General features: G+C 47.9%; 1 protein-coding gene across 1 annotated transcript in view; it reads right to left on the bottom strand.

Moving 5' to 3' along the window:
* Nucleotides 1-7939, bottom strand: part of TAF2 (TATA-box binding protein associated factor 2) — a 147375-nt gene extending 139436 nt beyond the window's left edge. The window contains exons 1-3 of the mRNA XM_038744924.1: nucleotides 7878-7939; nucleotides 4750-4984; nucleotides 1286-1340 (exon numbers count right to left, since the gene is read on the bottom strand). Coding sequence (XP_038600852.1) covers nucleotides 1286-1340; nucleotides 4750-4850 — 156 coding nt within the window. The 5' untranslated portion in view covers nucleotides 4851-4984; nucleotides 7878-7939. The remainder of the gene's footprint in view (nucleotides 1-1285; nucleotides 1341-4749; nucleotides 4985-7877) is intronic.
* Nucleotides 7940-12741: the final 4802 nt, after the last annotated feature.

Raw genomic sequence — 12741 nt, 5'->3', positions numbered from 1 at the left:
GAACAAAACAAAACATACTAACAGAATAAAATAAATAGAATAAATATGTACAAGTGCTTGGGAAGTACAAGTTGGCAACATATAGAGACGGTCCCTACCCAACAGCGGGCTCACAGTCTAGAAGGGGGAGACAGAGAACAAAACAAAACATATTAACAGAATAAAATAAATAGAATATGTACAAGTAAAATAAATAGAGTAGTAAATACGTACAAACATATATACAGGTATATTTATATCGGTGTAAGCCATGTAAGCTCACCGTGGGCAGGGAACGTGTCTACCGACTCGGTTATACTGTACTCTCCCAAGACCTCAGTTCAGTGCTCTGCACAAAGTAAGCGCTCAACAAGTACGAAGGAATAACACTCGCAGAAGAGACAAATGGGAATTCCTAGTAATCGGTGCTGTTTCCAAACGCACTTGAAACAAAATGACTGACTGAAACATCAGACATCGGTCTATCTTGCACAGATCAAATCATACGAGAAAGTATACCACAGGTGACAGTACGAATAAAACTAAGATGATTTAACTAAGATAAAATAAAAGATAACTAAGATATCTACTTAGTTAGATATCTAACTTAGATATCTAAGATAACTAAGATATCTAAGATAACTAAGATATCTAAGATAACTAAGATATCTACTAAAACTAAGATATTTAACTAAGATAAAAGATAAAACTAAGATAAATACATATTTATTACTCTATTTACTTATTTATTTATTTTACTTGTACATTTCTATCCTATTTATTTTATTTTGTTGGTATGTTTGGTTCTGTTCTCTGTCTCCCCCTTTTAGACTGTGAGACCGCTGTTGGGTAGGGACTGTCTCTATGTGTTGCCAATTTGTACTTCCCAAGCGCTTAGTACAGTGCTCTGCACATAGTAAGCGCTCAATAAATACGATTGATTGATTGATTGATTTTACCGGAATGATTTTACAAGTACGAGGCACACTCGGCCGGCTCAGATAAGGTTCTTAGGCTCGAGCCACTATTCCCATCTGAACGGTCCTTCCCCGTGCTTAACAAATACTATTTTTACGACTACTAACGTACACTTTGCTTCGTTCCCAAATCCATCACAAGACGCCTCCCCCGTCTCCAGGCTTCCCACGGCCTCGGTGCCCTCCGTGCCCTAAGTGACTTGCTTCTCCCCTTCCCCGGCCTCTTCGAGTCAGCCTTATTCTGACACAAGGGGATTTCCTTTGGATCGGGACACACCTGTTAAGTGGCAGGGGCACGATTAGGCGTGACGTGCAAAGAATGTACTTACCACAACAGACTTCCTCTGGAAATTGATGTTGTTGATGCAGACCACCTGGTGGGTTGTGCAAAGAAAAAGACAGAGAATCATAAATATGGGAAGAAACAGTAAGACGGATTATTTCTCTAAAGCTGGATAAGAACCGTCACCTTTGCACGCAGTACGCGCTTCATAAATGCCGTTATTATTACTATTATCACACGGTACATTTTACTGATGCCTAACTCTAGCGCGTTCTCCCAAGCGCTTAAATACAGTGCTCCGCACACACTAAGCACTCAATAAATACAATTTTGAATGAACGAGTGACTGAAGGAATGAAGCCCGTTACTAGAGTTCTTTGCACACAGATGGAGCAGTCGGGGATCGCTGGGCATCTTGGAGCAAAGTCTCCAATTAGGGAACATATCAACCAACTCTGTTACAGTGCACTTTCCCAAGGACTGAGTCCAGTGCGTTGCAATCAATCAATCAATCATATTTATTGAGCGCTTATTGTGTGCAGAGCACTGTACTACGCATACAGTAGGCGCTCAATAAATACGACTGATTAATTGGTAGGAAATTATAGTTTTAGCCCTGCAAAGTAAGCAGTTCTTTTAGGCCCAGGAAAATGACCGTTAATCGCTGAAAGAAGAGTTTTGGCAGAGTTTAAGAGAAAAGGGGCTCATGCATCCAGTTTGGTAAACTGACATCTTTTACTGTTCCTCCCCAAGCCTCCACCTTGGGCTATCCCGGCTCCGCCGCTCGTCTGCTGTGTGACCTTGGGCAAGTCATTTCACTGGGCCTCAGTTCCCTCATCTGTAAAATGGGGATGAAGACTGTGAGCCCCCCGTGGGACAACCTGATTACCTTGTATCGCCCCCCCAGCGCTTAGAAGAACAGTGCTTGGAACAAAGTAAGCGCTTAATAAATACCAAAGTTATTATAATTATTCTCTGGGCCTCAGTTCCCTCATCTGTAAAATGGGGATGAGGACTGCGAGCCCCCTGGGGACAAACTGATTACCTTGAACCTACCCCAGCGCTTAATAATAATAATGATGGCATTTGTTAAGCACTTACTATGTTCCAAGCACTGTTCTAAGCACTGGGGGGGATACAAGGTGATCAGGTTGTCCCACGTGGGGTTCACAGTCTTCATCCCCATTTTACAGATGAGGGAACTGAGGCCCAGAGAAGTGAAGTGACTTGCCCAAGGTCACACAGCTGACAACCATCTCTATATGTTGCCGACGTGTACTTCTCAAGCGCTTAGTCCAGTGCTCTGCACACAGTAAGTGCTCAATAAATACGACTGAAGGAATGAAGTGAGAAGCCGCGTGGCTCAGAGGTCGTGGTTTCAAATCCCGACTCCGCCGCTTGTCAGCTGTGTGACTTTGGGCAAGTCACTTCACTTCTCTGGGCCTCAGTTCCCTCATCTGTAAAATGGGGGTGAAGACTGCGAGCCCCCGTGGGACAACCTGATCACCCTGTGACCTCCCCAGTGCTTAGAACAGTGCTTGGCACATAATAAGCTCTTAATAAACACCATCATCATCATCATTATTATTATTATTATTTTTAAGTGGCAGAGTTGGGATTTGAGCCCATGACCTCTGAATCCCGAGCCCGAGCTCTTTCCACTGAGTCACAATGCTCCTTATAAAAAAATAATAATAACCACCAGCCTTGCTTGGCACATAGTAAGCGCTTAACAACGGCCATCCTCATCATTATTACTATTATAATTATTACTATGATGATGATGATTCTAGACTGTGAGCCTGTCATTGGGTAGGGACCGTCTCTATCTGTTGCCGACTTGTACTTCTCAAGCGCTTAGTCCAGTGCACACACAGTACGCGCTCAATAAATACGATTGGATGAGTGAATGAATGATAACCACCAACCTTGCTTGGCACATAGTAAGCATTAACAAATAATAATAATAATAATGGCATTTATTAAGTGCTTACTATTTGCAAAGGACTGTTCTAAGTACTAGGGAGGTTACAAGGCGATCAGGTTGTCCCACGTGGGGCTCACAGTCCTCATCCCCATTTTCCAGATGAGGTAACGGAGGCCCAGAGAAGCGAAGTGACTTGCCCAAAGTCGCCCAGCTGACAAGTGGCGGAGCCAGGATTCGAACCCATGACCTCTGACTCCCAAGCCCGGGCTCTTTCCACTGAGCCACGCTGCTTCTCTGATAACCACCAGCCTTGTTTGGCACACAGTAAGCACTTGACAAATACCATCATCATCATTATTATTATTATAATTGTTGCGATGATGATGATGATGATTCTACACTGTGAGTCCGTTGTTGGGTAGGGACCGTCTCTGTTGCCGACTTGTCTATCCCAATCGCTTAGTCCAGTGCTCTGCACACAGTAAGCGCTCAATAAATATGACTGAATGAATGAATGTCACTATCTGTTGCTGAATTGTACTTCCCAAGCGCTTAGTCCAGTGGTGTGCGGTCAGTGCTCAATAAATATGATTGAATGAATGACTGTGGCTATCTGTTGCCGACTTGTACTTCCCAAGCGCTTAGTCCAGTGCTCCGCACACAGTAAGCGCTCAATAAATACGACTGAATGAATGTCTCTGTTGCCAAATTGTACTTCCCAAGCACTTAGTCCAGTGCTCTGCACACAGTAAGCGCTCAATACGATTGAATGAATGATTGTTGCCGTCTGTTGCCGACTTGTCCTTCCCAAGCGCTTAGTCCAGTGCTCTGCACATAGTAAGCGCTCAATAAATACGATTGAATGAATGTCTCTGTTGCCGAATTGTCCTTCCCAAGTGCTTAGTCCAGTGCTCTGCACATAGTAAGCGCTCAATACGACAATGAATGAATGACTGTCGCTATCTGTTGCCGACTTGTACTTCCCAAGCGCTTAGTCCAGTGCTCTGTGCATAATAAGCGCTCAATAAATACGATTGAATGAATGTCTCTGTTGCCGAATTGTACTTCCCAAGTGCTTAGTCCAGTGCTCTGCACATGGTAAGCACTCAATACGATTGAATGAATGAATGTCGCTATCTGTTGCCGACTTGTACTTCCCAAGCGCTTAGTCCAGTGCTCTGCGCATAGTAAGCGCTCAATAAATACGATTGAATGAATGTCTCTGTTGCCAAATTGCACTTCCCAAGCGCTTAGTCCAGTGCTCTGCACACAGTAAGTGCTCAATACGATTGAATGATTGTCGCTATCTGTCGCCGACTTGTCCTTCCCAAGCGCTCAGTCCAGTGCTCTGCACACGATCAGCACTCAATAAATACGATTGAACTGAATGAATGAATGATAACCACCAACCTCGCTTGGCACATAGTAAGCGCTTAACAAATGCCATCCTCATCATTGTGATTACTATGATTATTATAATGATTATGATGATGCTGCCGACTGTGGGGGGACCGCCCCCCCGTTCCCTCGGTTTCCCCGGGGGTTCGGAGAGAGGAGGAAGGGGGCTGCGAGATGATACTTATAGTTTGTAAGGCCGGGGGCTCTCGAATCCTTTGTCGCCTTTCTTCCTGTTCATCCTGGCCGGCTCCGCGGAGGAGGGGGCGGGGGCGGCAGCCGAGGGCATCAAGCGGCGCTCCCGGTGGCCTCCCCGGAGGCGGAGGAGCAGCGGGAGGAGCAGGAGGCGTCCCGTACAGTCCCCTGCCTCCAAACCCACGCTCCCTCCCGCCTCCCTCTGCGCGGATGAAGCGGGAGCCTCTTCTTCACGGCGGCGGCGGCGTGTGGATAGAAATATAGAAAACACAGAAAATATAAAAGATATATACAATATGTGTGTGCGCGCGCGCGCCCCCGTCACATACAGGGTTGGGCGCAGCCGCCCCGCACAGGCCGCCGTCTCCTCCTACCCCCGCAGGCGTGTGTAACTGTAAATAATGTATAAAAAATATATATATGACATATATGCCTGTGTGTGTGTGTATATCTGTCTATACACATACGTGTGTGTGCCCCTGTCATATACAGGGTTGGGCGTGGCCACCCCGCACAGGCCGTCATCCCCTCCTCCCCCGGCAGGCATGTGTAAGTATAAATAATGTATATAAAATGTGTTTATGACATATATGTGTCTGTGTGTGTGTATATCTGTATATACATATACGTGTGTGTGTGCCTCCGTCACATACAGGGTTGGGCGCAGGGGCCCCACCCAGGTTGCTGTCTCCTCCTCCCCCCGCAGGCATATGTAAGTATATATAATATATAAAACATATATAATACATACGTGTGTGTGTGTGTGCGTGCATGTATATCTATCTATATATACGTGTGCCTGTGTGTGCCCCCATCATCTACAGCGTTGGGCACAGGGGCCCCCCGCCGGCCTGTGTAAATATATATAATAGATATATAATTTATATATTATATGTGTGTTTGTGTATGCATATATATCTATATATATCTCCATATGTATGAATGTGTGTGTGCGCGCGCGCCCCCGTCACATACAGGGTTGGGCACAGCCGCCCCGCACAGGCTGTCGTCTCCTCCCCCTACCTCAGACGTGTGTAAATATATATAACATATATAAAGTACATATAATATGCGTGCGTGTGTGTGTGTGTGTGTGTGTGTGTGTGTGTGTAGGCATACATACCTATATATCTATAGATATATATGTGTGTGTGCCCCCGTCTCCTCCTCCCTCCCGTTCCTGTGTAAATATGTGTAATATATAAAATATGTGTGTGTAGGTATATATATACATATAGACAGATAGGTATATATATATATATATATATACACACATATATTTGTGCGCGTGTGTGTGTGTAGGCATATATATCTATATATATAGATATAAATGTGTGTGTGTGCCCCCGTCACCTACACGGTTGGGTGTGGGGCCCCCCCCGCACAGGCTGCCGCCTCCTCCTCCCTCCCTGTGAATATAGATAATATATATAATGTGTGTGTGTGTGTGTGTAGGCATATATATATATAGATATTATATAGCTGTGTGTGTGTGTGTGTGTGTGCCCCCGTCACCTACAGGGTTGGGCGTGGGGCCCCCCCACACAGGCCACCGTCTCCTCCTCCCTCCCCTTCCCGTGTAAATATAAATAATGTATAATACATATGTGTGTGCGTGTAGGCATATCTATATATGTGTGTGTAGGCATATATATATGCATATATAGATATATACGTGTGTGTGTGTGTGTGTGCGTGTGTGTGTGTGCCCCCGTCACCTACAGGGTTGGGCGTGGGGCCCCCCCACACAGGCCACCGTCTCCTCCTCCCTCCCCTTCCCGTGTAAATATAAATAATGTATAATATATACGTGTGTGCGTGTAGGCATATCTATATATGTGTGTGTAGGCATATATATATGCATATATAGATATATACGTGTGTGTGTGTGTGTGTGTGTGCCCCCGTCACCTACAGGGTTGGGCGCGGGGGCCCCGTACGGGCCGCCGCCGCCGCCGCCGCCTCCTCCTCCTCCATCCCCTTCCCGGGTAAATGGAAATAATATGTGTGTGTGCGTGTAGGCATATCTATATATATAGATAGATGACATATGTGTGTATATATCTATATCTAGATATCTATGTCAATAGATATATGCGTGTGTGTGCCCCCGTCACCTACAGGGCTGGGCGTGGGGGCCCCCGCACGGGCCGCCGTCTCCTCCTCCCTCCCCTTCCTGGGTAAACAGAGATAATGTGTGTGTGTGTGTGTGTGTGTGTGTGTGTGTGTGTGTAGGCATAGATATCTATATACGTGCACGTGTGTGTAGGCACATATATGTATATATCTATAGATATATACGTGTGTGTGTGTGTGTGTCCCCATCACCTACAGGGTCGGGCGCGGGGGCCCCACACGGGCCGCCGCCGCCGCCGCCGCCTCATCCTCCCTCTCCTTCCTGGGTGAATAGAGATAATATGTGTGTGTGTGTGCAGGCATATCTATATATAGATATACATGTATACATACATACATATCTATCTATATAGAGAGATATGTGTGTGTGTGCGTGTGTGTAGGCATATATATCTATCCACACACACACACACACACGTGTGTGTGTGTGCAGGCATATCTACATATAGATACACATGTATATATACATATATATATCTATAGAGAGAGAGATATATGTGTGTGTGTGCGTAGGCATATATATCTATATATACACACACACATACACGTTGTGTGTGCAGGCATATCTATACATAGATATACATGTGTATATCTACATATATATCTAGAGAGAGAGAGATATGTGTGTGTGTGTGTGTGTAGGCACATATATCTAGACACACACACACACATACACGTTGTGTGTGCAGGCATATCTATATATAGATACACATGTATATATACATATATATCTATAGAGAGATGTGTGTGTGTGTGTGTGTGTGTGTGTGTGTGTTGCCCCCGTCACCTACGGGGTTGGGCGCGGGGGCCCCGTAAGGGCCGCCGCCGCCGCCTCCTCCTCCTCCCTCCCCTTCCCGGGTAAATATAAATAATGTATAATATATATATATGTGTGTGTGTGTGTAGGCATATCTATCTATATCTATATGTACCTCTATATATATATATATATATATAGATATAGATATGTGCCCCCGTGACGTACAGGGTCAGGCGCGAGGGCCCCTCACAATCCGCCGCCGCCGTTTCCTCCTCCTCCTTCTCCGGCCGCCGGGCGGTCCGGCGGCGGCCATCTTTATGACCTCCGACCCCGTGCGTCACGTTGGGTCAAAGGTCACGCCCCTCCCTCCCCCCCCCCACCGCCCGGAGGGGCGCGTTGGCGCCTGCTTTAGCCGCCCGCGGCCCCCATACGAGGTGTGAGGGGAACGGGGCGCGGCGGCCGCCATCGGGCGGAGGCCAGTGCGCAGGCGCAAAGGGCGCGACCGACACCCCCCATCCCCATCCCTGCGGCCGGGCGGGTCACTGCGCAGGCGCAGAGTAAGGGAGCCCGCCGGGCCGGGGAGGCCAGTACGCAGGCGCAGGACGTGGCTGCTGCCCTCGCCCGACGCGGAGGCCAGTGCGCAGGCGCAAGGGGCGCCACCGACCCCTCCCCATCCCCATCCTCGGGGCCGGGCGGGTCACTGCGCAGGCGCAGAGTAAGGGAGCCCGCCGGGCAGGAGAGGCCAGTGCGCAGGCTCAAAGGCACGCGACCGGCCCCCCCCCCCACCCCCCACCCCATACGCCGGGGCCGGGCGGGTCACTGCGCAGGCGCATAGTAAGGGAGCCTGCCGGGCGGGGGAGGCCAGTACGCAGGCGCAGGACGTGGCTGTTGCCCTCGCCCGACGCGGAGGCCAGTGCGCATGCGCACGGGGCGCCACCGACCCCTCCCCATCCCCATTCCCGGGGCCGGGTGGGTCACTGCGCAGGCGCAGAATAAAGGAGCCCGCCGGGCAGGGGAGGCCAGTGCGCAGGCGCAAAGGCGCGCGACCGACCCCTCCCTCCCCATCCCTGGGGCCGGGCAGGTCCCTGCGCAGGCGCAGAATAAGGGAGACCGCCGGGCCGGGGAGGCCGGTACGCAGGCGCAGGACGTGGCTGCTGCCCTCGCCCGACGCGGAGGCCAGTGCGCACGCGCCAGGGGCGCCACCGAGGGCGCCACCGAGGGCGGGCGGGGCCCTCATTCATTCAATCATTCGTTCATTCATTCAATCGTATTTATTGAGCGCTTCCTGTGTGCAGAGCACTGGACTAAGCGCTTGGGAAGGACAAGTTGGCAACATATAGAGACGGTCCCTACCCAACAGCGGGCTCACGGTCAAGAAGGGGGAGACAGGGAACAAAACCAAACATACTAATAAAATAAATAGAAGAATAGATATGTACAAGTAAAATAAATAAATAGAGTAATAAATATGTACAGACATACATACATATATACAGGTGCCGTGGGGAAGGGAAGGAGGTAAGATGGGGGGATGGAGGGGGGACGAGGGGGAGAGGAAGGAAGGCGCTCAGTCTGGGAAGGCCTCCTGGAGGAGGTGAGCTCTCAGTAGGGCCTTGAAGGGAGGAGGAGAGCTAGCTAGCTTGGCGGATGGTAAATAACATGTATTTAAATAAATAAATAATGTGTATGAATAAATGTGTACAAATAAATCAATAAATAGAGTAATAAATAGGTACAAACATATATACATATATACAGGTGCTGTGGGGAGGGGAGGGAGGCAAGGCGGGGGGCAGGGGGAGGAGGGCTCAGTCTTGGAAGGCCTCCCATTTATTCATTCATTCAAAATAATCGTATTTATTGAGCGCTTACTGTGTGCAGAGCACTGTACTAAGCGCTTGGGAAGTACAAATCAGCAATATATAGAAACTGTCCCTACCCAACGACGGGCCCACAGTCGCCTAGGAGGGGGAAAAAAGGTGATCAGTTTGTCCCCCATGGGGCTCACAGTCTTCATCCCCATTTTACAGATGAGGGAACTGAGGCCCAGAGAAGTGAAGTGACTCTCCCAAAGTCACACAGCTGACAACTGGCGGAGCCACGATTAGAACCCACGACCTCTGACTCAAAAGCCTGGGTTCTTTCCACTGAGCCATGCTGCTTCTCTGATGGTTTTTGTTAGGTGATAATAATGATGGCATTTATTGAGCGCTTACTATGTTCAAAGCACTGTTCTAAGCGCTGGGGAGGATACGAGGTGATCAGGTTGTCCCACGAGGGGCTCACAGTCTTAATCCCCATTTTACAGATGAGGGAACTGAGGCACAGAGAAGTGAAGTGACTCGCCCAAAGTCCCACAGCTGACAAGTGGCGGAGCCGGGATTTGAACCCACCCTTTCCTCTCCATCCCAACCGCTACCCTGCTCGTTCAAGCTCACATCCTATCCCGTCTGGACTACTGCATCAGCCTTCTCTCTGATCTCCCATCCTCGTGCCTCTCCCCACTTCAATCCATACTTCATGCTGCTGCCCAGATTGTCTTTGTCCAGAAACGCTCTGGGCATGTTACTCCCCTCCTCAAAAATCTCCAGTGGCTACCAATCAACCTGCGCATCAGGCAGAAACTCCTCACCCTGGGCTTCCAGGCTGTCCATCCCCTCGCCCCCTCCTACCTCACCTCCCTTCTCTCCTTCTCCAGCCCAGCCCGCACCCTCCGCTCCTCCACCACTAATCTCCTCACCGTACCTCGTTCTCGCCTGTCCCGCCATCGACCCCCGGCCCACGTCATCCCCCGGGCCTGGAATGCCCCCAATCCCTCTGCCCCTCCGCCAAGCTAGCTCTCTTCCTCCCTTCAAGGCCCTACTGAGAGCTCACCTCCTCCAGGAGGCCTTCCCAGACTGAGCCACTTCCTTCCTCTCCCCCTCGCCCCCCTCTCCATCCCCCCCATCTTACCTCCTTCCCTTCCCCACAGCACCTGGATATATGTATATATGTTTGTACATATTTATTACTCTATTTATTGATTTATTTATTCTACTTGTACATATCTATCCTATTTATTTTATTTTGTTAGTGTGTTTGGTTTTGTTCTCTGTCTCCCCCTTCTAGACTGTGAGCCCACTGTTGGGTAGGGACTGTCTCTATATGTTGCCAGCTTGTACTTCCCAAGCGCTTAGTACAGTGCTCTGCACACAGTAAGCGCTCAATAAATACAATTGATTGATTGATTGATTGGTGGAGTCAGGATTAGAACCCACGACCTCTGACTCCCAAGCCTGGGTTCTTTCCACTAAGCCACACTTTTTCTCTGATGGTATTTGTTAGGTGATAATAATAATAATGATGGCATTTATTAAGCGCTTACTATGTGCAAAGCACTGTTCTAAGCGCTGGGGAGGATACAAGGTGATCAGGTTGTCCCACGGGGGGGGGGGGGGGCTCAGTCTTCATCCCCATTTGACAGGTGAGGGAACTGAGGCCCAGAGAAGTGAAGTGACTTGCCCAAAATCACACAGCTGACAAGTGGCGGAGTCAGGATTTGAACCCATGACCTCTGACTCCAAAGCCCAGGCTCTTTTCCACTGAGCCATTTATTAAGCACTTACTATGTGCAAAGCGCTGTTCTAAGCGCTGGTTGTCCCACATGGAGCTCACGGTCTTCATCCCCATTTTACAGATGAGGTCACTGAGGCCCAGAGAAGTGAAGTGACCTGCCCAAAGTCACACAGCTGACAGTTGGCGGAGCCGGGATTTGAACCCATGACCTCTGACTCCAAAGCCCGGGCTCTCTCCATGTGCCAGGCACAAAACTGAATACAAGCAAATCAGGTTGGACGCGTGGGGCTCACAGTCTTAATCCCCATTGTACAGATGAGGTAACTGAGGCCCGGAGAAGTGAAGTGACTTGCCCAAGGTCACTCAGCAGAAAAGTGGCAGAGCGGGGATTTGAACTCATGATCTTCTGACTCCCAAGGCCGGGCTCTGACCACTACCCTCTGCTGCTTCTCTGGATAATGATAATGATGGTATTTGTTAAACGCTTACTATGTGCCAAGCACTGTTCTAAACGCTGGGGTTACAGACAGTAATAAAAATAATGATGGCATTTATTAAGTGCTTACTATGTGCAAAGCACTGTTCTAAACACTGGGGAAGAGACAATAATAAAAATAATGATGGCATTTATTAAGCACTTACCTATGTGCCAAGCACTGTTCTAAACCCTGGGGTTAGAGACAATAATAACAATAATGATGGCATTTATTAAGCGCTTACTATGTGCCAAGCACTGTTCTAAACACTGGGATAGAGACAATAATAACAATAATGATGGCATTTATTAAGCGCTTACTATGTGTCAAGCACTGTTCTAAACACTGGGGAAGAGACAATAATAACAATAATGATGGCATTTATTAAGTGCTTACTATGTGCCAAGCACAGTTCTAAACACTGGGGTTAGAGACAATAATAAAAATAATGATGACATTTATTAAGCGCTTACTATGTGCCAAGCACTGTTCTAAACGCTGGGGTAGAGACAATAATAACAATAATGATGGCATTTATTAAGCACTTACTATGTGCAAAGCACTGTTCTAAATGCTGGGGTAGAGACAATAATAAAAATAATGATGGCATTTATTAAGCGCTTACTATGTGCCAAGCACAGTTCTAAACACTGGGGTTAGAGACAATAATAACAATAATGATGGCATTTATTAAGCGCTTACTATGTGCCAAGCACTGTTCTAAATGCTGAGGTAGAGACAATAAAAATAATGATGGCATTTATTAAGCGCTTACTATGTGCAAACACTGGGGTAGAGACAATAATGATGGCATTTATTAAGCGCTTACTATGTGCCAAGCACTGTTCTAAACGCTGGGGTTAGAGACAATAATAACAATAATGATGGCATTTATTAAGCGCTCACTATGTGCCAAGCACTGTTCTAAACACTGGGATAGAGACAATAATAAAAATAATGATGGCATTTATTAAGCGCTTACTAAGTGCAAAGCACAGTTCTAAACGCTGGGGTAGAGACAATAATAACAATAATGATGGCATTTATTAAGCGCTTAC

This window comes from Tachyglossus aculeatus, chromosome 4 (assembly GCF_015852505.1).
Source record: "Tachyglossus aculeatus isolate mTacAcu1 chromosome 4, mTacAcu1.pri, whole genome shotgun sequence".
NCBI classification, from domain to species: Eukaryota; Metazoa; Chordata; class Mammalia; order Monotremata; family Tachyglossidae; genus Tachyglossus; species Tachyglossus aculeatus.
Note: the sequence above shows the minus strand (reverse complement) of the source record. Positions and strands in the feature narration are given on the sequence as shown.